General features: G+C 56.0%; 1 protein-coding gene across 3 annotated transcripts in view; it reads right to left on the reverse strand.

The window, feature by feature from the left end:
• MDGA1 (MAM domain containing glycosylphosphatidylinositol anchor 1) overlaps nucleotides 1-20136 on the reverse strand; it is a 55455-nt gene extending 35319 nt beyond the window's left edge. For all 3 annotated transcript variants that reach the window (XM_081140564.1, XM_081140562.1, XM_081140563.1), the window contains exon 1: nucleotides 19044-20136. In XM_081140564.1, the coding sequence (XP_080996690.1) occupies nucleotides 19044-19110 (67 nt within the window). In that variant the 5' untranslated portion in view covers nucleotides 19111-20136. The remainder of the gene's footprint in view (nucleotides 1-19043) is intronic.
• Between the last annotated feature and the right edge of the window lie 2169 nt (nucleotides 20137-22305).

A 22305-nucleotide genomic window follows, 5' to 3' on the forward strand; every position in this document is an offset into this window, starting at 1 on the left:
AACTCTCAACAATGAGGGCAGCTCTAACCAGTGCAGGCAGGACACTCAGGAAGACAGCAGAGAGGCACATGCTTAGGTTGGCATTGCTTCATCCAGGGCTGGAACTGCCAATCTGAGGGGTTGCCCAACAGTCTGGTGGGAGGGGCAGGAGGTAGGGCTCTATCTCTCACCTAATGACTATATCACCTTGGGCAAGTCATTTATTTAATGTCTTGAGGCCTCAGTTTCTTCATCTGCAAAATGGGGATAGCACTGCATCTGAGGCTGTAGTGGTAATAGCTTCTGAAATGTGTGGATTAAATAAGATAATGTACATCGGGTACATTATCTGGGGACCCCATCACTGCAGTTCACTTGGCCCTGGGCCTTGAGAGCAACCCAGACTAGCTATGACCTAGTGCCCATGTGCCAAAGCGTACCTACTGACCCAAGTCCATGGAGGAGCAGGGCTGCAAGAGACATGGCCATGGGCTTGAGGTTCTCATCCAGGCTGTTGCAGAAACTGCTGTGTGGTCTGGGACAAGTCATTTAACCCTCTAGTCCAGAGCCTCAGTTTCCTGACTAAAATGGGCATGACTGTTTCTTATTGTGAGTGTTAAACACTGTAAGAATGGAACCTACCATGCACAGCACAGCCGCCTTGTAGATAGCCCAGAAGTACAGTTAGAAAGGAGCAGAATAAAATGAAACTCATACCTCAGGTGTGTCTGCCATGAGAAGGTCCCCTGACTCTAAGAGTTGCAGCATCACTGCAGTGTCCAATGAGGACCCCGACTGTTCCTAGGAGCCTGAGCGTTTAGTGTACCTGTGACCAACATTAAGGATGGGGCACATCCTGGGTGGAACCAGAGCCATACTGCCAGGTCCAGGCCCCTAACCCAGAGCATGGAGTCTGGGCCAGTCCTGGGCCAGGGAATGGAGGGAGCAGTGGCTCTGCTGAGACAAAGAACCCCAAAGCCCACCTGACCCAAAAGCCCAGTGGCTTCCTCCGAGCCCCGCCCCTTGGAAGTACAGGGCCTGGCACAGGCCTGGCTGTGGGAACCAAGGGGAGACAGGGCTGAGGCACTGGACTTGGGCTGAAGTGAACATCTGGTGACCCGGGGCCCTCAGAGAGAAAGGGATGGTGGCAGGTGGGTGGGAGTCCTTTCCAACCAAACCTGCAAGTACTGATTGAAGGCTCCACTCCAGGACTGAACTTGACTCAACCCAAGTTCACCATATAAAGCAGAGACCAGTAATATTAGGTTCATAGTGTCTTAAGTGAGATGACACACCAGAAAGGCGGCGTGTAAACTGTAAAGTTCTGCACAGATCAGGCCTCATTAGGAGCTGAAAGGCCCAAATGTGGCTTCAGGAAGTAAGAATTGGAAGTTAAGAATCAGGCCAGCGTACAGCTATCAAACCAGTAAAAATAAATTAAAATGATAAAATCCACTGTGGCTGCGCTGCGCTGGGCTGTGCTAGGCCTGGCTCAAACGTTTCGTAGCACAACCTGGCAGTGCAAAGTGAGAAGCATCGAACTGTTCCTATGCCATGACCTATTGGGCACTCTCACTTTGGGGAACAGGCCCCGAAGAAATCATTTAAAAGGAAAAGGAAATTCACATAAGGATATTCATGGCGGGGCTATTTAGAATGGGAAACTGGCGCCTGCCCAAGCGTCCAGCAAGTGGAGAAATGGTGACCAGGCTCCAGTGCGTCAATGCAGGGGGTGCCCTGAGGCCATTAAAGTGACAGGTCTGAGGGCTGAGTCAATACCAGGAGACGTGTGTAGGAGATAAAGTCACCCAAGAAAGCAGAACGGACCACTGTTTACTGCTATGTAAAAACATATTGACAGGCATGGGCAGGGAAGTTAGAATGAATGGCTGATGTTTGATGGTCACCGGGTTCCTTTTTTTTTTTCCCTATGAAGTTGTTTAAGTGGGTAATAATAACAATAACAACCTTGAAAGCAAAATCAATCTTGCAGCTTGAGAGCGGGTGGGGCCTTAGACCCCAGGGCAGAGGGCAGGGGAAGGAAGGACAGTATTTCTGGGGAGTCTACCACCACCAGGCAGCATTCTGATCCCCCCACCCCAGGCCACTGGCGGTTCCTGGATATCACCCCACCCAGCTGTGGGGGCGGGATTATGGGTGTCACAAACTGACTGCTCGAAACCTCTTAAAGCTGCATCTGCAGAGCCCCTCCAGGCCAGGCCTGCACCCCAACTCAGGAGGGTTGGCCTGAGGTTAAAACCAGGGAGCCAGATGTGAGAGCCTGATTAGCTTTGCGCCTTCACCCACTGACTTCAGGATAGCCCTCATGCCCCCAACATCCCCAAAGCCTGAGAGCCACTCCTCACCCACCCCTTAGTGAAAACACATTGTCCCCTGCTGACTATCTGCCAGAAATCTAGGAGCCGTCCCTGACCTCCCCTTCCACACCCACTCCCAGTCTACCAGTGAGCCCTCTCAGCTCCACCTTCAAACCTGATCCTGACCCTGAACCCTGAGCCACCGCCTCTCCTGCCTGGAATATTACTGCAGCCTCCTGGTGGGTCTACCCTGCTTCCTCCCTTGCCTGGTACAGTCTGTTCTCCACATGCAGCCACAAAGATCCCTTGACAGCACACAATCAGATACATCCCTCCTCTGCTCAAAACTCAACCACGGCTCACAACTCACTTGGGGTCAAAGCCAACTCTTTTTCAATAGCCTGCCACACCCCTGTCACCTGCTCCCATCCCCACCTTACGTTCTCTGCCCTCCTCCCCACTGTGGCCACCCTGCTTTCAGTTGTTCGAGTAGGCCACGCCCTCAGCCACCTCAGGGCCTTTGCACTTGCAGCTCCCTCTGTGGATTGCGCCTCCCCAGATTCCCAGAGCTCACCCCATCACTTCCCTGATCACCTATTTAAGACAGCATGCCCGCCTGCACTCCATCCCTCTCAATCCCTCTCCCTGCTCTGAGTGTTCTGCCTAACACTCTTCAACACCTGGCATATTAAACTGTCACTTGTTTGTTCTGTGTCCCTTTCAGAAGGTGAACACCCCTGGGAGGGAAACCATGTTATACCCCTGAAAGCGATGAACAATCTTTTTTTCCCCCAAGAGTCAATTCAAGAAGAATGACGTTTAGGAACATATTTTCTTTAGCATCGGGCCTATTTTTAAGTCAGGAAATGCCATACCTGCCCCCCTGCTTAATTATTCTCATCATTTTTCTCTCCATCACTGAAGGGTTTCTCTCCTTTTTAGGCTAAAACTTTTAGAAACCATATAAGTGGTATGCACTGTAGGATCTGATTATAATGCTGAGCCTCTGAACAACTTGTAAATGACTTGAAACCCAGCAGGTTGGGGGAGAAAAATGAAGTACTTGGGGGTAGGGAGGCCAATTGGACCAGAGTTCAATCACAGCCAGGCACAGAAATGTCACTGCCATTAAGAGGCTCCTCGGGGCTGCGGATGAGGAAGGAGGGCCCGCCTGTGAGGGGGAAAGTGAGGCCTGGAATGGGCGGTGGCAGGGGTGGCCGCAAAGAGCCGGGTGCGAACCCACCTGCCTCCCACCGTAAAGTAGCTCAAAGGGAACGTTCCTGCTCTAAACTCCCCCAAGGGAAAATGGACGGAGGGCTGGACTTCTGTCACCCTTTCTCCTGGACCAGGCTCTGGGTCTTGCTCCCTTTCCCCCAATATTGTGCCACATGCCTATACCCAGAGCCTCACATGTTACTTCCCTGGTGGCAGCCTCTGTGACTTAGCTTCCCGAGCCAAACCCGGGTGCTGGATCCGTCGGGAGGCAGGTCCTCCTCTGAATGGCTGGGTCATTTGCTCCCCACATGCCAGGCACTGGGCTAAGAATGGCTTTCCACGAGTCTCCCGTCTCCTCTTCACCACAGCCCCCTGCGGAAGGGGCTATTATTATTATCACCATCTTGTGCACGGGGAAACTGAGGCATGGGGCATAATCTCCCCAAGATGACACAGCCAGGGAGTGGCTAAGGCAGAACTTGAACCCAGATCGGGTGCAGAAGCCTCTATCCCTACCCTTCAGGCCACACTGCCTCCCTACACTCCGCCTGAGCCAGAGATGATTATTCATGACTTTGATATATTTAGTTGCTTGCTTCTGAAATTAGACCTTGGTGGTGTCATGGAGCCTGGCAAGTCATGTGCCACTGCTGATCTCAGAGCTGCTAGTCACTGACACCTCAGTGTGAAGAGCTTCTCTGCTTACTCCCCTCCCTGGGGGATGACAAAAGAAGGAAAGAAGCAGTGAGCTAGGGCTGCAGGACCACGGCTGACCCTTCCCAGAATCCTCCTCTGGGGTTGCCATGGTGCCACCTCTGCAAAGGCCTGGGTCCCGGTGGGGCGGGGAGGGTGAGGTAGGGCCAAAGGAAGGGACCCAGAAGAAAAAGAGCTAGCCTGTTTATAGGGTCCCTCTGGAAAAGGGGGGCTGCGGAGCCATCAGACCTGAGACCCTCATCAGGGCCACCCTGGCTGGAAGGGAGAAGTGACTCTCAGGAGGAAGGGAACGACTGAACAGAGATGGGTGAGGGAGGTGACAGAAGGCTGTGGGAGGATGGCGGGAGCTTCGGGGAGGAAACTGAGGCACTCGAGGAAGACTGGACCCTTTAGGGACCGGCTACTTGGCAGCACTAGCCCAGCGCCCAGCAAACAGTAGGTACTTAATAAATGTCAGCTCAAATGAGGCTTCCCGGTTAGACCACCAGTGAGCCCCAGTTTGCTCAGCCCAGGAACAAAGCGTGCCCACTGCGCCATGGAGACCCGCTCAAGGCTCCCACGGTGAGGGGCTCTAGCCCGCGTAGAAGCTTTTCCAGGGTGCGAGGTCCCATCTGAGCCTGAGCAACTCTGTTCCTGAAAGACTGGCTGGGGAGGAGGGGGCGCTTCAAGAGAGAATAGACCCCCTGCCACTCAGCCCAGCTGGGGCCACTGTGTCCATGCGCCCAGCCCAGCCCCCACCCTGGCACAGGCACAGCGGGTGAGCGCACGCCTGGCACAGTCCCCAGTGCCTGGGAGAGAGGCTCCAAGTGGGCGGCTTTGTATTTTGTGAAAACCAAATCCACAACTGATCTCTCCAGCCAAGCAGGGCCTGCTGGGAAGGCTGGCGGGCCTGTCTTCCCGTCCCCCTGCTGGGGCCCACCCTCCCCCAGGAACCATGGGGAGCGCCAGCTGCCACCCTGGCTGGCATGGGGGGTGATGGGGGATGGGCCTGGGCTCAGTTCCAGAGTGCCAGGGTTCGCCCCCTCCCACCCTGACCCCCTTCCTGCCTGGAATAAATTGGAATACAAATCAGAGGGAACCGCTTTCCTCTGTTTGAACAAATTGCTATGGATTCCTCCCTGTCTCAGGTCAGGGCTCACGATGGGGGATATTTTCACTCTCGGACTGCTAATAGACTCAGGAGAAGCTGCTAGATCGATGGAGGCCGGGAAAATTAGCCCGGAGCTCCAGGCCAGCCTTGGCCTGTCCCTGCCCCCCACTTCAGGACTCCTGGAAGGGATGGGGGCAGCCATAACCCAGGCTGGACATACACACCAGCTGATGGCCTGTTCACAACCCCCTGCCTGGGAACCAAAGCAAGGGCGTCCAGGAGAGGCAATGAGATAAAGGTAGGCCAGGGAAGTCCCGAAAGAGATCTATAGTCCCCCCACAGTTAAGCATGGCCCCCTTGAACTTATGTCCATGTTCTTGTGTGCAGCATCAGCATGCATATATACACCTTCGGCACATGCATGCTCATGTACATTTACATGTGTACAAAGATACAGATAAGGTGTGCATGCACAAGGTAGAGAGAACATGGGGGCTGTACTTCAGCTCCTGTCCAGGTACCCAGTGAGAGCAGTTTACCTAATGCCAGGGTTCTACACACACGCACACATACGCACATGCATACACACACTCTCCCATCAGTAAATCAGAGCCCAGCTCTGCCTTGGGAGATAAATGTGGGAGAGAGGGTTTGTCCACTGGCAGGCAGAGCAGTGCCATTAGCTTGGAGTGACCCTTTGCCTCTGGGTACTGGTTTCTGCCTCTAAAAACTGAGCACTTAGGGCCCGGTGACCTCAAAGCCCCTTACCTCTGACCTTTCATAATTCCCAGCCAGGCTGCCTATTGGTTGTGTGGCCTGAGGACTTCTCTTGCCCTCTCTAAGCCTCATGTTTCTCTTCTGACAAATGATGAGATTTGCCTTAAGATCTCCCCTGGCTTTGTCACTACACACCTGTGATTCTAATCATCTCTTCTGATTCTAATCATCTCTTCATGTTCTCTGCTGTATCCTCAGCACCCAGAACAATATCGGGCATATAGATAGTGCTCAAGAAAAATTTGATTAATTAATTTCAGGTCCCAGTTGGTAGTGAAGAGACTGAGAGAAATTCACAGCAGGATGGAGGCACCACTCTGATCTGGACTCATAAGGCCCAGGGGCATCCAGGGGCACAGACTAACCCACGGGAGGTTTCTTTCCTGCAGAGGGAAGTGGACAGAATGCAATCGACCTTCTTACCCACACAGAATCCTGCCTGCAGAGAGATCGGCAGTCTTCTAGTGTCAGAAATTGTCCCCACCTCTCTTAGCTTTGAATTCAGCTGGTGAGGAGCTAACGATCATGCACCGTGGCCATGCCCAAAGGACCCCGGAGATGGGTTTGTCCTCAGTAACCCCCAACCCTGCCCTCCCCAGGTGTGAGGCCCCTCAATCCTGCAAGGAGAGCCTGAGTTCTACCAGGAAGGTCTTGGGAAAATTAATGGGCTGGAGTTCTGGTCACAGAATCCAAGGAAGTAAATGAGGAGCTCATGGGTCTAGTGGCAGCAGGAGTTTTCTGCCTGGAATCGGCTTATACATGCAGCCCAGAAGACAAGGCCTACAAACAAAGAGCTCAGCAAAGCAGGCTGGTTCTGAAAAGCAAGACGGCAGGCTTAGGCGTGATGTAGTCCGCGCTGCCAGGGCCCCTCCCCTCCCGACCACTGCCATGCACAGCGCCAGCACCTGAGGCTAGAGTCACACGGCCTGGGCCTGCGCCTGCAGCAGCCAAGAGCACCAGGAATTAACACCCCCAGGAATTAACACCCCCAGGAAGTAACACCCCCAGGAATTAACACTCTCAGGTGTAGCCCATAACCAACAACAGATGGCAGTTGGAGTACACCTGCCCCAGCTCCCTCACCATGATGGGGGACCTCTGAAGTGTGTGTTACACAGTGTCCCAGAGGTCCCCAGTGAGACACGCTGGGGACTCACTTGACAATGGTTCCCTTTGCTTTCATATCTCACATCCCAATTCCCCTACCTGAGCTTCCCCCACTCACTTCCCAAATAAACTACCCGCACTCGACTCCTTATCTCAGGGTCCTCTCCTGGGGAACCCAAGCTGAGACCGCATGTCCAAGCCAATTCTGATTGCCATGGTGTCCCTATTAAATCTCTCACGTGGTCACAACCCAGAGCCCTCATTTTATCCCACAACCACACACACACACACACACATATCAAATACCCTACCACACTCCTCTACCTCCACCTGTCACTTCTCTGGAAACCTCCTTGCCTGGATTCCAATGCCTCAAGATCGAGCTCATCTGATCAACCAGCCTGAGCCACTGGAAAAAGGCTTAAGGGCTGTGGGTATTCCCAGAGCAACCTTCTGGAAACAGGGCCGTGCTCCCACTGGCTAACTTGTTGGTAATCCTAAAGCAGACCACAGGCAGTGTGACAGGGACCAGCAGCAGTCTCCAGGTCCCTCCAAACTGGCTGCCTCCTCCACCCACACGGAGGGCCTCCCAGGGCCTCCCGACATTTCATTAAGGGCTTCTAACATCTAACCAGGAGCCCCGGACCCAGAATGAGCCCCAGATCCTGTAGTGCAGATGCAATGAGGCCTGGGAATAAGAAATGGGGTTTACAGGGTTAGGGGAGGATTACAGAGATTCGGGCTTATAAAATACCATGTACATGCCCTGGCTTCTCCTGAGCCTACAAGGTTAGATAGGAGAGGGAGGAAGCTCCAGATGTGGAGTCCCTCAACATGGCTTTTAATCTCAGCCTTGGTACCTCATTGCTGTGTGACCTTGACCAGCATTTATCTTCTCTGGTCTCAGTCTCTTTCTGTACTGAATCTCAAAGATCTGCTGCTAGGTCACTTAAAGCCACTGGTTGGCAGCTGAGCTCACTCCTTGCCACCCTCGTGTCCCATCTCATGGCATTCTCTATGTCCACCCTGTGGCCTTTTGCCAGAAAGGAGAGTAAAGCCAGGCCTTACCACAGCACAGAACCTCAGCTTGCCCTGTGGGCTTATGTATTTTGCTGGAAGGTAAACTGACCTCCCCAAGGTCACCGTTTTACCAGAACACCAGAACCAAACCCAGGTAGATGAGGCCACCAGAATCTAGCTCCCTCCCTACCTCTACCTTCCTGATGTCCCTCTCAGAGGTAGGCAAAAGTGCCTCATTTAGATTTTCTTTAGAATCACATAGGGAAAGTCTCAGAGCCAAGGAGATACTCAAGTTAAGCTCAGAGACCTCAGCTCCTGACTCTTTCTGAGAAGAGATTATGTTACAGCAAGTTGAATTAAGGTCAGACAATGAGAAGAACTTCCCGACAACAAAGGACCAGAGACATTAAGAGGCAGAAAGATGAGCTAGATCACCTCTACAGTACTCTCTGGCCCATGGCTTCTGGCATGGCCCCTCAGTCTCTGTTCCCCCAAATCAGGAGAGTCCACAGAGCTCTCCTGTGGCTGGGACTAAAAGGAGCCACTTGCCAGAAGAGGAGAGAGGTACCAACCAGCAGGAATCAACCACCTCACAAAGTGTGAAAGGTGCGTGGGTTGGGGAGGAGGGAAGGAGATCACTGGCAGACAGGCAGCTGGGACCCTCACATGAATGTTTGGGTGACCCCAAGCAAGTCTCTCTCCTGCTCTGAGTCTCAGTCTTCTATTAAGTTCCTTCTGGGCATCCTCAGAGCAGCCAGGGCCTCTCACCCCCACTCCACCTGAGTTAGGCTGGCAGGGTGGGAGGAAAGGAGGGAGGAGAGCAGGGTTCATAACCATCTAAATCCCCTCTCATTTTAAGAAACATCAACTGACCCTGAGGTGGGGATTTGTGGTAAAGACTGAACATTACCTACCCAATATCCATTCTCCCCTTCTTTCTAACTAAATCTTGATATTATCTTAGGTGAGAATGTGCCCACCCAAAAGGCTACATCTCTGCCTTGCAGCTAAGAATGGCCCATGAGCTATACACAGAAGTCATTGGGAGGGGTTTCTCAAAAAGCTTTTTAAAGGAAGCTGACTCAGCTGGTAGGCAAAATGCTCTAAGGCAGGGGCTCCCAAACTTTGCTGCACATTCAAATCACCTGAGGATCTTTTTTAAAAAATGCTAATGCCTATTTCCCACTCCAAGATATTCTAATTTAATTGGTAAGAGGTATGACCTAGGCCTTGGGGTTTTTAAACACTCCCCAGGTAATTCTAACATGAAGCAAAGTTTGAGAACCACCTCTGAAAGGAGAGCAGAGCTGAAACGAGCCTGGATCTCTAGTGACCAAAGAGCCACCACAGCAGCCATGGGTAGCCTACTTCTAAACGTAAGAAAGCCAACTTGCATTTTTTGGAGCCTCTCATCAGGTCTTTGTTCTAGCAACAGAAAGAGATTCCTGACTCCACAGTATGGCCCAGGTAACAAAACCTGGCCCGAGGAGCCTCACACTCAGAGCAGCAGGCAGGCACTAGACTTGCCAGTAGGCAGGCTTGAGTTCAAATCCCGACTCCACTCTCTGCCAACTGCAGGGCCTGTGGCAAGTCACTCAAGCTTCTCCACTTGCAAAATGAGGGCCTTGGAAAAGGCTGCATTCTCCCCTGCAAGCTCCTCGCGTGCAGGTGCCCCTCACCCCTGCAGCCACAGCACCCACCACCCGTCCAGGCACTTAGCAGGCACTCAGGAACTAAGTGCCTGGTTTACACTGAATTGCTACAATATGGTCCAGTGCTGAAATTTTCATTTATTTATGCACCTAACAGGGAAGAGAATAAACAAAAGGGCCACATTTCAAAAAGGTAACATAATTTACCTACTGCAAGCCAAGGAAAGCAGCATGTCCGGGGCAGTTTCTTTCGGTCTCTCCAGGTTTGGGACTGGAAATGCTCTGTTAGCAGCAGGGAGAGGGGCCAGTCTCCCAAGCCCCTGACTGGGACCTCCAGTTAGAGCTAAAATAGGAAATCTCCCTGTTCATAATTTAAAAATAATAAGCCTGTGTTTTCTTAAAAGACCCCAGGGTCCACATGAGCTTGACTGAAACAAAGCTTGGGCAGTGACCTGGAAAACCCAGAAATGCCCTCAGAAAGCCCTGGGGAGGAAGACATCTGTCTGGGCCTGACTCATTCCGATGTGCTGTCTACGCCAGCTGTGCCGCAGAATCAACTGGAGGAGAGCTCTTGCCACCGCAGCTGTCTTGATGCCACCTGCAGAGTTTCTGATTCAGGAGGTCCAGGCGCAGCCAGGCATCTGTTGTTGAGAAAGCTCTCCAGGTGGTTCTGACAGGCCACCGGGGTTGAGAAGCACTTCTCCACGCAGCTTCCAATCCTCCAGATAATCAAAGACTATCTCCGCTGAGTTTCCGGGACTGGAAAGGAGCCTGAAGTGGAAACTCCAGAGCCGCCTGAGCAGCGCCCTGCCTGCTAGTCGCCGCCCCTCCGGGTCACTCACCCCTGCAGCCCAGCCTCCCACGGGCCAGCGGCTAGGGGCGAGGCCCGCCAGGGGAACTGCCACCGCCTGCCCTGGCCCGCCGCGTCTCTCAAAAGCGCAGCCTGCACCTCCTGCTTCCACATGCCACCCACACCCGGAGCTCCCTGCCATCTGCCTGCCACCCGCTCTGCTCTCGTGAAACAGAGTCCCCACAGTTTGCCTGAGAGTTTACAAAGTGCTATCACTGGGACTTCTCTCTAACTCCAAGAGGTGGGTGTGCCTGAACCAGTCTTGCAGATTAGGAAACTGAGGCTCAGTGAGGTGAGGCTGTTGGTCCAGCTGCCCACCTGGCCCTCCAACCCAAGTCTGCCCATTTGCATCCAGCCCTCCTTCCTGCATGCCCTCGCCATTCAAAGATTGGTCCATCGCCCGCAGCACTGGCATCACCCAGAGTTTGTTAAAAATGTGGACTCTCTGCCCAGCCCAGGCCCATGGGACCAGGATCTGCAAACCCCCGGGCACTCCTGCTAGACCTTCAGGAGCCGCTCTGTGCTGCAGCTGCCTCCCCGCCAACCTCCAGTCCCCAGATGGCCCTTCCTTTGTCTCCTCCCCCACCCCAGATGCCCTTCCTCCCTCAGACTCTGAGCTTACCCCCAGCTTTCCAGTTCCTGTGACCTTAAGTCTCCTCCTACCTCCCTGATGCCACCTCCGTCCCCTCTTTCTCCTTCCACCCCCCTCCTCTCTCCCTCTGCTCTCTTCCCTGGCAATTTATTCCACTTCATGGCTTCAGCCCACGGCGGTGTATGCACAGAACCCAGATGTGCCACCTGCCTCTTCAGAGAGGATCTCTGTCCTGAGCACCAGCACTCACGTCCACCAGCCCTGTCAACATGTCTCCCAGACATCCCACACCAGAACCCCATGATGTTCAAAACTGCACTGGATTGTCATGAAAATAAAACTATTTGTTGAGGCCTTGCTTGGCGCCAGGCACCATGCTCAGGGCTTCCCGGGTGCTGTCTCATGGCACAGCCATCACAATCCACGCAGTGGGCATGATGGTCTCCCTCTGACCAGCGGAGAGGGCACACCTAGAAAGCAGATGGAACTCGGGCTCTCAGCTGCTGCGGGCAGAGCTCGGGTTCAGACCCCGTTTCTCACCAGAAGTTCGGGCTCTGAACGACTTCATGCACTGCCCAACCCCGTCTGACCTCCCACGCCCTTTGCTCTACCTCGATGCCATGGTGTACCAAGCCTCCCAGTGCCAAACCTTGGGGCCATTTTCAGCTCCTACCCTTTGCCTGAGCTCTTCCTGAATCACGTATAGAACCCAATGGTTGTACAGTCTCATTTCTCACCTTTTGCAAGAGTCTCCAACTGGCTTCCTTCTCCCACATCCAACCCCCTAAAGTCTATTCTCTACATGGCAGCTGGAGGGATTCTATTAAAAAGGTGTCAGTTCATGTCCCTCCTGCGCTCAAAACCCTCCCATGGCTCCTCAACTCACTCAGAATAAAAGCCGAAGTCCTTACATAGCCTTACATAGCCTTCAACAATCTGGCCCCACCAGCTCTCCAACCCCACATCCTATTCCCCTCCCCACGGCTCACTCTGCTCCAACCATACTGACTCTTCCTTGTGGCTAAACAAGCCATGCATGCTTCGATCCCAGGGCCTTTGCATTGGCTGCCCAGAATACGCTTTCTGCAGATATCCACTGGGCCTTCCCCATCTTCCCCAGGCGTCTTTGGGTCTCTGCCCTGGTAGCGCCTACTAAAGGAGTGTCGTCCCCCCCCCACCACCACCATTGTACATGAACTGCAACCACAGTCCACCACTCCTTGTCCCCTTGGGTGCTTTACCTTTTCCCACAGAACTCATCATCATAGGACACATTATATACTTATTCACTGACTTGTTTACTGCTTTCTCCCTCCAATTTGAATGTAAAATTTAGCAGAGCAAGAGCTTGCTTCTCTCCAAATATCTCAAGAGCTCCATACAGAGCTTCCACTAATATGTTTGTGGAATGACTGCAGCTCTTGTACCCAATCTCTCCTGTCCATTCTCGCAGCCACCACCCTGGGTCAAGTTCTCACTACAGCTTCCCTAGACACCTGCAGGACCACCTGACCGGTCTCCCTCCTCCTGACCCTGCCTTCTCAAACACACCACCGCACGGCGACCCGGCCTGAAATACAGCTCACATCAGCCATTTCCCTGCTCAAGGCCCTCGCAGCAGCGTCCCCAAACTCAGGATTCCAGCCTATCTCCCCCCCCAGCACAGGCTGTGCCATCAGCAGATCTGGGTTTAAGCCCAGCTCTGCCAGTTGGACAAGGAACTTCATCTTTCTGAGCCCTCAGTTTACTCATCAGTAAAACGGGCTATGAATGACTCTCGCAGGGGCTGTGGTGGGGATGACCGAAGAAAACGCACCACATGATCTGTTCTGGGCAGTAAACACCAGCTATTTTTATTATTATGCCTTTACTGTTCCAACTCTGACTGCCCCAATTCCCTTTCAACCTCCTCTCCAGCCCAGTAGAGAGGCACTATTCCCTACGCCATGCCCCCAGGTTCCTTACCCTCCATGCCTTTGCCTCCTCCTGGGATGCCCGGCTCAGTCCTTTCTTCTCCTTGTCAAGGACAGTTCAAGTGCCCCCTCCTTCACAAGGCCTTGGAAGCAATTTCCTCCCCCTTGGAACTCCCACAGCCTGTTACTGCCCTTGCCTCATGGCATTTGTCAAGATCTCCCAGGAACTACCATCTCGCATGTGATTCCCTTGCCCTTCTCGAGAGTAAACCTCCATTTCGCTCATCTCAGCAGCCCTGTCAATTCTCAGAACGGGGTCTGCTCCAGGGAGGAACGAAGTAGGTATTTCGTGAACAGTGAGGGGCACACCATACTCATTTCCAGCCTTCAAATCAGAAGATCCACTGGAATCGAGTCTCAGAGCCACTTTTTACCAGCTGTGTGATCTTTAGCGGATCACTTAAACTCTTGTTCGGAGCCTCGGTTTCCTCATCTGTTAAATGGGAGCAATAGGACCTGTTACGCTGACCTCTCGGAGTATTATGGGAATCAATGGAGAGAGAAGCATGAAAATAGTTGGTAAGGCATGTGGCACTTGCACACCTATCTGGGACTCTTACAATCAATGATTCTCCCTGAAGGTTCGTTTCTCTTTGCACAAAAAGATGCCTGGAAGAACCATCACTAAAGGCATAGCAGGATGTCAAGTGAGTTTTACTTTCTTCCTTAAATTTTTATGTATTCTCTGATTGTTTTGCAAAGAGCACGTGTTACTCATACACCTGGGGAAAGGAAAATTTCGTTGTTTAAGAAAACAAAAAGGATTCACTTCTTTGAGTTAGGCATTGCTCTTGCCTCCGTATCAGCATTTAAATGCAATAAGGATCCTTTGGTTAGTACCTGCCATCAGCAAATGCATGCCTGCAAAGCAGGGTCTTCTGACGGTGGGGGTGGTGCAGGAGAGGGGCCACACCCCAGGTTCACAAAAAGGCAGCCCTGCCAGGGCACGAGCCCCTGCTCTGCACACAGCCCCACCTGGACATGAGCCCACGGAGCTGAGCCCTCCCCTCCATGGGGCTCTCCTCTGGCCTATGGGGTAGGAAGTGTGGTTTTGGCCAAGGTGAAAGCCCTGGGACAGTGAGAGGGAAAACATGAGAGTTGGAGGGAGGCATGGAGCCTCAGAAGGCCTACGGAGGACCCGTGGGCCCCAGGCTTAGGAATTAGAGTAAGTCTCATTCCTCTGGAGTCTTGAGGCCAGGAGAGCCTCAGAAAAGCGATAAGCAATGTGGTGGCCAAGCCCGCCCCCTGCTGGCTATATCTGGAGTGGCAGTGCCAGGTGCACAGGGCAGGGTCCCCAGGCACACACTCCTGCACCTGGGGCCTGGTCAGGCTGTGTCCAGAGACAGGTAGGGGCAGGGCAGGGCTCTTCCAGGACTGAGAGGCCCCAGATCCCATCTCCAGGTATCTGTCATTGCTGGGTGGGGTATCTTTTGATCCCAGCCACAAGGAGATGCAAGGCTGGAGCGGGGAGGGGGGAGGAAGGCAGAATTGGGGGCAGTGGAGGGAGGGTGTGAAGCGGAGAGGAGGGCGCACCACACTCCTGCCTCTGTCTCGTTCCTCCCAGGCCCGCCTGTGCCTCCTGGGCAGCCAGAGAAGCCACGGCTGCTACCACTGCCGGATTTCCACTCCCACACCCAGGTATTGATTTCCTGCATCATTCATTTGCCGGCCTTGGCTGCTGTGATTAGCTCCCTCTATTCTCCCTATGGAGCCCCCCGCCCGTCCCTCCATGTTCCAGCAAAGCAGAGCTAATACCAGGCTTTAAATGAGGCTTTGCCACCCGGCCCCAGCAGCTCACAGCCAAGCTCGGCCAATTACAAGTAGGCCCTTGCCATGTCCGCAGCCGCACCCTCAAGGGTGCTTTCCAGACTAATATAATCCTCTCTAACCACCCCCACCACCCCCAGGACCCCCACCAGCCAGGAAGCACAGATTTGTAGGATGAGACATCATGCAGATCTTGACCCTAAGGGGCGGGGGCGGGGGCGGGGCTCTTGGGTCTGACTCCAGAACTGGGGAGCCCTCAGGAAGGCTCAAGGGCCAACATCAATGGGGGGGGGGTACAGACAATGCTGGCAAAGCAAACAAAATCGCCTGGATTTGAGGACACAAGGCCCTCTCTCTCCCTCATACAGTCTCTGTAACTGAAAAGGAAGGAAGGGCAGAGGCATGGACCTTCTTGAGGACATTTGCAAAACCCTAAGCTTTCTGTTAGCCCCTAGGGGACCAGAGTTCTCAAATGCCATGCCTTCTCCAACGGGAAAGTCTGATCTGGACAGGCAATTTCAAGGCATGGGGTAGAAAATCTAGTGAAAATCCCAAGAGAGCCCACACCTAGATTGACACCCAGAAGACGGAGCTGGGAGGCACACTTCCTGAAATTCCTTCTCCGCACCCCTCAGAGGAGGGAAAAAAACCTGACTTGGTGATAATTCTGTAAGCTATGTTGCTCTTGTCAAATTATTCAACATCTGTCTTCATGTTCCCACAAAAATTAGCATAGGATAGTAGTTTCTGATGACACCTTTGGTGAAATATTTTGACTTCCACCAGTAAGTTGCAAACAACCTGTCTTAAGGATAATGTCAATTCCCACTCCTGCATATTAAATAATCCAGAGGTTTGTTGTGTTTTTGTAGAGAAGAATCCCTTCAACCTGCCCCTGGCTGGAGGTCCGGCAGCTGTGGGAGGAGATGGGGAAGCCAGGGGAGGCGGTTTCTGTTGCTCTCCTCATGAAGGGTACTCCGCCTTCGCTTGGCTTCTGCCTTTGCCCAGAACCAGGCCTCTGGGGCCAGCCCACCACCCTGCCCTGTCAGAAAGCAGCTTATAGGACCCACCCTGAAGCACAACAAACTGGGCCAGGAGATTGGGAGGCAGGGAGGAAAGAGGGAACCAGCTCCAAATGGACCATCTGGTCTAGTACTCGGCTGCTGTAGCATCTGTGCCCCAAAGAAGAGCAAAGCCACCTGGTCAGACTGAGAGCGCTTCCCCAGTCCTTCTGCAGACAGCGCAGCTCAGAGCCCGCAAGAGGACCCTCAGAGGGAAGCCCGGCATAGGTCTCTGGGCCCCCGCCTCCTATCTGCCTTAGCAGCGACTCCACAGCTCAGGCCAGATTCTGGCGGGTTTGCCCTCCACAGACTGCTCTTACTTCCTCTCTTCAGTTCGGCTTCTGTGTTTGCTAATCTGCCCCTCTCTCAGCCACTTAGGCCTAGGGGCAGAGGGGAAGGGGCTGGGGGTTCCCTCCCTAGGGCACACTCCCTTCTAGTTTGTCTTGAGTAAAAACTGCCAGCCCAAGGCTCATGACTCACCCTAAGCAGAGATCCTCAAAGAATGCCCAACTGCTCTGCTGAAAACCATCTTAGACAGACTTCTGGGAAAGAAAGAATTTCAAGAAGCATTTCCTTGGCCTGCCCCCCAACCATGGCCCTTCACTCTTGCAACAATATTTGCTGAGCTCCTGCTGGGTGCCAGGCGCCATGCTGGGTGCTGGCACACAGTGATGGACACTAGTGACCATTTCTCACCCCTACACTCCACTCTTTTTCAAGCTGCTTCATCTGCTTTGGGCACAGAGGGAGAGTGGGGGAGGGAGCAGAAAACCAGCTCTCCATACTACTTCTCACCCCAGCCCCAGCCCTACAGTGGTTCTCTTTTCTGCTGTGTCTGGCCAAAGCTCCTAGCAGCACAAGGACTCAGTAGCCTCTTGCTACCCTTCTCCTCATGCTAGATCTTCCTTTCTCTCCATCCACAGCCGCAAAGAGTTTCCACCCAGCAATCCCCGAGGGAACACTCCCAAAGGGCAGGTGGAAGGAATATCACCCAAGAGTCCAGGGTTGGCACCAATGCACACAGCCCACTTGAACCACTCTGAGTGAGAGGCCGCTTGGACCCAGACACATGAGGGAGGGAAGAAAATACCAAGAAAAGGGGGCAGATAAGCCAATGACTAAACCCTGGCCCTAAAGCACTCTGAAATCAGGGACTGCAGAGACCCCTGCACCTATCTCCTCTCCTTGCCCTCAGTGCTGGGGTTTCCAGGCCAGACTCTGAGGCACTTCCTCAAGATGTGCCCCATGCAGCCCTTGAGAAGGTTGGAGAAGGTTGGAGAAGGTGGAGGGGACGGCCAGGAGATGGGCTTGCCAGATCTGCCCAAGGGCACTCAGAGGGAAGACAAGCTGGAGGATAGCAGCAAACAGGAGGGCTCTCAGTCACTCTCCAGAGCCCCAGGGTGTGGTGAGAAAGAGATAAAGGCCTCATCGCTGTTCCTCCTGAGGCTACCTCTTAAGGAGGCCGTAGGGAAACCTTAGCGAGAAAGAAGACCCCACACACAAACCCCTGGTGTCTTCCCCTGCCCTGGGGAGGCTGAGGCCCCTGGGGCCCATTCAGTGGCCTCCTCCCCATAACCCAGCCCCTCTCAGTCCCTGCTGCATTCTTCCTCCTTTCCTTTTCTGGCCTCTATATAAAGGGCCAGGCAGTAAGAGACACACAAACTAATTAAGAAGCAGAGTTTGGCCAGATGCCTGGGCCAGCCTCCCCAGGGAAGTAAGCCCAAGCCAGCTAGCGAGTCACCTCCCAGAAATCCCTCGTGAGGCACCCTAGAAGGAAGCATTTAGCATTTGCACCTGAGGTTGGTAGCCAAAAGTGTAACCTCTGACCCCCACCAATAGAGCAGGTCAAACTCTCCCCGCATCCAAAGGCGAATAACTAGGCTCTCAACCTCAGAAAGAAAGAGAATCCTCCCCACTCCAGCTACACATCATTAAAAAGTGGCCTACACAGACCGCCCTGCAGTCAGGAGGAAGCGAAGAAACAGCCACTGGGCCCAGAGGCTGACTTTTCGTGCTGTGGGGTCAGGGCTGCCAGAATTCAGAGGGAGGGTCCCTGAGACGGATGATGCCTGCTCTCGGGACCTATCCCGGGGAAAACCCACGGGAGAGACGGGAGAAGGGGTGACTGGAGTCCCCTTGGCGCCCGAGAGTGAGGTGTGGGGACGTGGGAGCAAAGCTGTTGAGCTGGAGGCAGAGTTTGGACACGTAGCTGGTGGGTGCGTGCGGTGTTTGCATTTCCTGGGGACTGTGGCTGAGTGTGCGTGTGTGTGTGTGCGTGTGTGTGTGCGTGTGTGTGTGTGTGCGTGTGTGTGTTTGCGCGCGCACACAGGGAAAAGGAAGGTGGGGCTGGGGTTTTGTAGCTGGGAGCCGGGGACAGGAAGAGGTCCGAAAAGGGCTGCCGGGGTTTTACGCTCGGGACCCAGGGCCGTCAAGAAGCGAGTGAAAGAAGCGACGCCTCCGGGAGCCCGCGGAAGGCGAGCCCGGGCTCCGCGGCGGCGCTGGCAGCCAGCTCTCCCGCCAGCCGCGCGCAACTCCGGGTCGCGCATCGCTCGGCTTCCGCTCCGGAGGCCGAGCCTGGGTAGAACCTGGTTTCAGTGCAAGTCGCGGCCCCAGCCCCGGGGTTGGGGGCGGTCGGAGTCAACGGAGCCGCCCGGATGCTCCCCACGTAACTCCGGCCCCTGACAGGGTTTGAGAAAGTGGGTACCTCCCCCTGGCATCACCAGCCTCCCGCCAGACCCTGCGACCCGTCTCCGCGCTCCGAAGCAGCTGGCTCGATCTTCTCGCGCCCTGGAAAAGGGCGGGGACCGGGGCATCTACTCCAGAGTGCCAGCCGGGGCTCCCACCAAATCCCGGCAGCGCGCGCTTTGCGCCTCTTGCAAAGTTTCCGCTCGGTGCCCAGCCGGCGAGCCGCGGGACACGGGCTCTTACCGTAGACTCCTTGTCCTCGGCAGTGTAAGGGGATCAGCGCCAGAAGTAGAAGGCAGGTCACCTCCATCTTCACGGCCGGTGCTTCATCCCCGCGAGGCGGCGCAGCCCGAGAGGCGGCGGGGGGCGCATCCGCCGGGGCGCCGCGATGCCCCCGGCGTGTTCCCCTTCTCCGAGAGGCGACCGAGGGGACGGCCGCGGCGACGGAGACCCGGAGGCTGAGGAGGCGGCGGCGGCAGCGGCAGCGGCGGCGGCGGCGACCCGGGGTTCTCCGCCCGCGGGGCCGCTGCCCGGGTGAGGACGCAGGGGGCGCTGGCCCGGCCCCGGGTGCCTCCGCGCGCCCAGCGCAGCAGCCAGCGCCCCGAGCCAGGGAGCCCGGCCACCAAGTCTCCCCGGGTCCCCAAGGCTCACCTCCCCGGGTCCTGCGCGCCGGGGACCCTCTGCGTCGGCGGCGGCTCTCGGATCCAACAGGCCAAAGGCAACTGATAAACTTGCCGTTTCTCCGCCCAGGGGACGCCCCTCCGCTGAGCGGGGGCGGGGAGGCCAGGGCTCCGCGCCGGTTAATCGGCCGTCTCCAGTCCTGCGGCGGGTGCAGGGGGCTCAAGGGCCCGACCCGAGGCGGCCGGGCTGGGCGCCCTCCCGGGTAGAAGGAGCCCCGGCCCTGGCCCTCCCGAGCGGGGGAGCAGCGTGGGCTAGGCTCGGCCAAGGGGAGAGAGCCACGGGCCCCCGGGTCCGCGAAGTTAGCTGAACCCCGGAGGAACCCCGGGGAAGAATCGGGCCCGGGCGCCCCGGGGGAATCGGGAGAGCAATTCCAGTCAGGAGAGACCCCAGGAAGCGGAGAAAGGAGGAAAGTTTGAATCGTTTGAAAAATATTCGCGCTCTCGCCGAGGCCCGGGCTGCAGCGCGTTCGCCGATCGCCGCCTCCGCTCGCCGCGCTCGGCTCCGGCGGTCTGGCTGCGGCCGGGAGGCTCCCCGACTCGGCGCTCTCGGGAGAGCGGGGCTGCGCCGCGCCCCAAGTTGATGGTCCCCGCCCCCGCCCGGCGGCCTCGGCCGGCGGGGGCCCCGAGCGGGCGGGGCCGGGCCGGGCTCCCGGGCGCGGCGGCCGCTGGGCTCCGGGCCGCGGGAGCGCTCCGCTCGCTCCGCAACTTGGGCTTCACTGTGCTGCTTTTTCCCCCTTCGGAGCTTTTCATTCCGCGCTCCCCGCCCCCCCGCCTCCCGCCTCCCTCCTCCTCCCTCCTCCTCGAGTCTCCGCGCTCGGTCTCTCGCTCTCCCACCCTTTGTCGCTCGCTCTCCTGTTTGATTCCCCTCCAGTTAAAAAAAAAAGGAGCCAATTAAAGGCAGCCCAGCTCGCCGGGTCCAGCCTCTGTCCAATTTCCTCGCCTCCCCCAGGACCAATTAGAGAAAACAAAACAGGGCTGGGGGAAGCGGGCTGCCTGCTCCCCCCCCTTCTGCCCCTCCCCCATCTCTCCCTCTCTCCGACCCCCCTCCACCCACCCAGCCCCCCCTCCCCGGGCAGGAAAATGTCAGAAAGCAGAAATGGATCCATCTATCCCGAGGACAGCGGCGGAGGGACGTGGGTTTCGGCGCGGGCTCGGGCGCGGCGCTCTCGCGCGCTCGCTCTCCGCCGGCCCCGGCAAACCCAGCCCGGCTGCGCGAGCGGCCGCGCCGATCCCGGTGCGCTCGCGGCGGGCCAAGAGCGGCCGCTCGCCCCGGGGACCCGAGCCTGCGGGGAGCTGCACACTTTTTGAAAATGTTTTGCACTTTTGGGAGCGAGACCCAAGGGAGGGCCGGAGGCAGAGGCCGGGGCGCCCGCGGTTCCTGGGGTCCTGCGGGGGCGCGAGCAGGCTTCCGGCGGCGGAGCTGCGGCGAGGTGCGCGCCGCCCCGGGGTCCCCGCGCGCCGGCCGAGCCCACGCCCCTCCTCAGGCCACCTCGGCGGCTCGGCGCGTAGGGCGTGGGGCCGCCGCCCGGCCTCTGGCTGAGCCGCGGGCCCAGGAGGTGCGGCGAGAGCTCCTGCCCTTGCCTCGGCCCACAGGTTGCCAACAGGTTTGTCCGCAAAACCCCGACGCTAGAGCTGCCCCGAACCACCCCCATGCTCCCCAGCTCGGCCCCCTCGCCATCCAGCCGCCCCTGAGGACCTCGGGCTCTCCCGACCGCCCCAGGGGCGCGCGCCCTTCCGGCAGCTGAGCCCGGAGCCCGCTCCCGTCGCCGGGGTCTGGCCCCCGGGACTCCGCCGCCTCGCCCGGCCCTCCCGGCGCAGAGGCGGGGAGAGGGCTCCTCCCAAACGCCGGCGAGGGGGGTGCAGGCTGGGAAGTGAGGCCGGAGGCCTCCGCCTCGCCTCCGACCGCGTCCCTGTGCCCGGGTCCTGCTCATCTCACCTGCTCCACCTGTCGCCGTCATTTATCTCAGCCCGTGCTTAGGGATGGTATTAGGGCTGCGGGTGGGAGGCCCGACCACCGCAGCGGCTAAGAGCGTGGAGATTGCCAACCCTCCGACCACCAACCCTCGGAACTATTCGATATCTTGGCTGTGATGCTAGTGCCACGAGTCTGCATTTGTCAAAACTCAAATAGATGTACACCAAAAAAAAAAGAGTTAATATTTTCGTATGTAAATTAAAACATAAATTTTAAAAATTAGTAATGATAACCACTCCTCCCCCGGGCCCGTTCCTGCTGGGCCTCTCCTCTGCCGACTGTCCAGGGGCTGACTCCCGCTGCTGGGGCACGAGTGGGAGGTGCCCGGAGAAATTCAAGGCTATCAGTTGAAACTTCAGCTATCTTTCTGCCCACCTCTGGAAGTCTGAGAACATCTAAAGATCCTATTCCCCAGCCCACCTCCACTTAATTGCACCTCCTTCAACCCCTCCCCCCTTTTCTCTCTCCTTCCTTTCCCCTGGGCCCAAGGCTGAGTAAGGGTGTCCAGACCCATCAGATGCCAGCTGAAAACTCATTACATGAATGAACGAATGATGCCCATCATAGGCCAGATACCGCAGACCTTAGGATATCCTCAGTGCAGCCATCCTTCCTACTCCCTACCCCCCTCCCCAACCATCATCCCAAAGACAAAAATCCATTTTCTGCCCCACAGAGATACAAAGGTATCTGGCTCCTTCCCACCCACCTCCCCCACCCAGTCTGAAAAGGAAGTGGCACCCACTAAGGGTGCAGTGATGAGTAGTTTCTTTTATTGTCACCTTCTTCCCATTATTTGAAAATTCCTAGAAATTCTCACCTCTTCCAGGAAGCTTTCAGGGAGTGATCA

Source organism: Miniopterus schreibersii, assembly GCF_964146895.1.
Source record: "Miniopterus schreibersii genome assembly, chromosome: 6".
Lineage (NCBI taxonomy): Eukaryota > Metazoa > Chordata > Mammalia > Chiroptera > Miniopteridae > Miniopterus > Miniopterus schreibersii.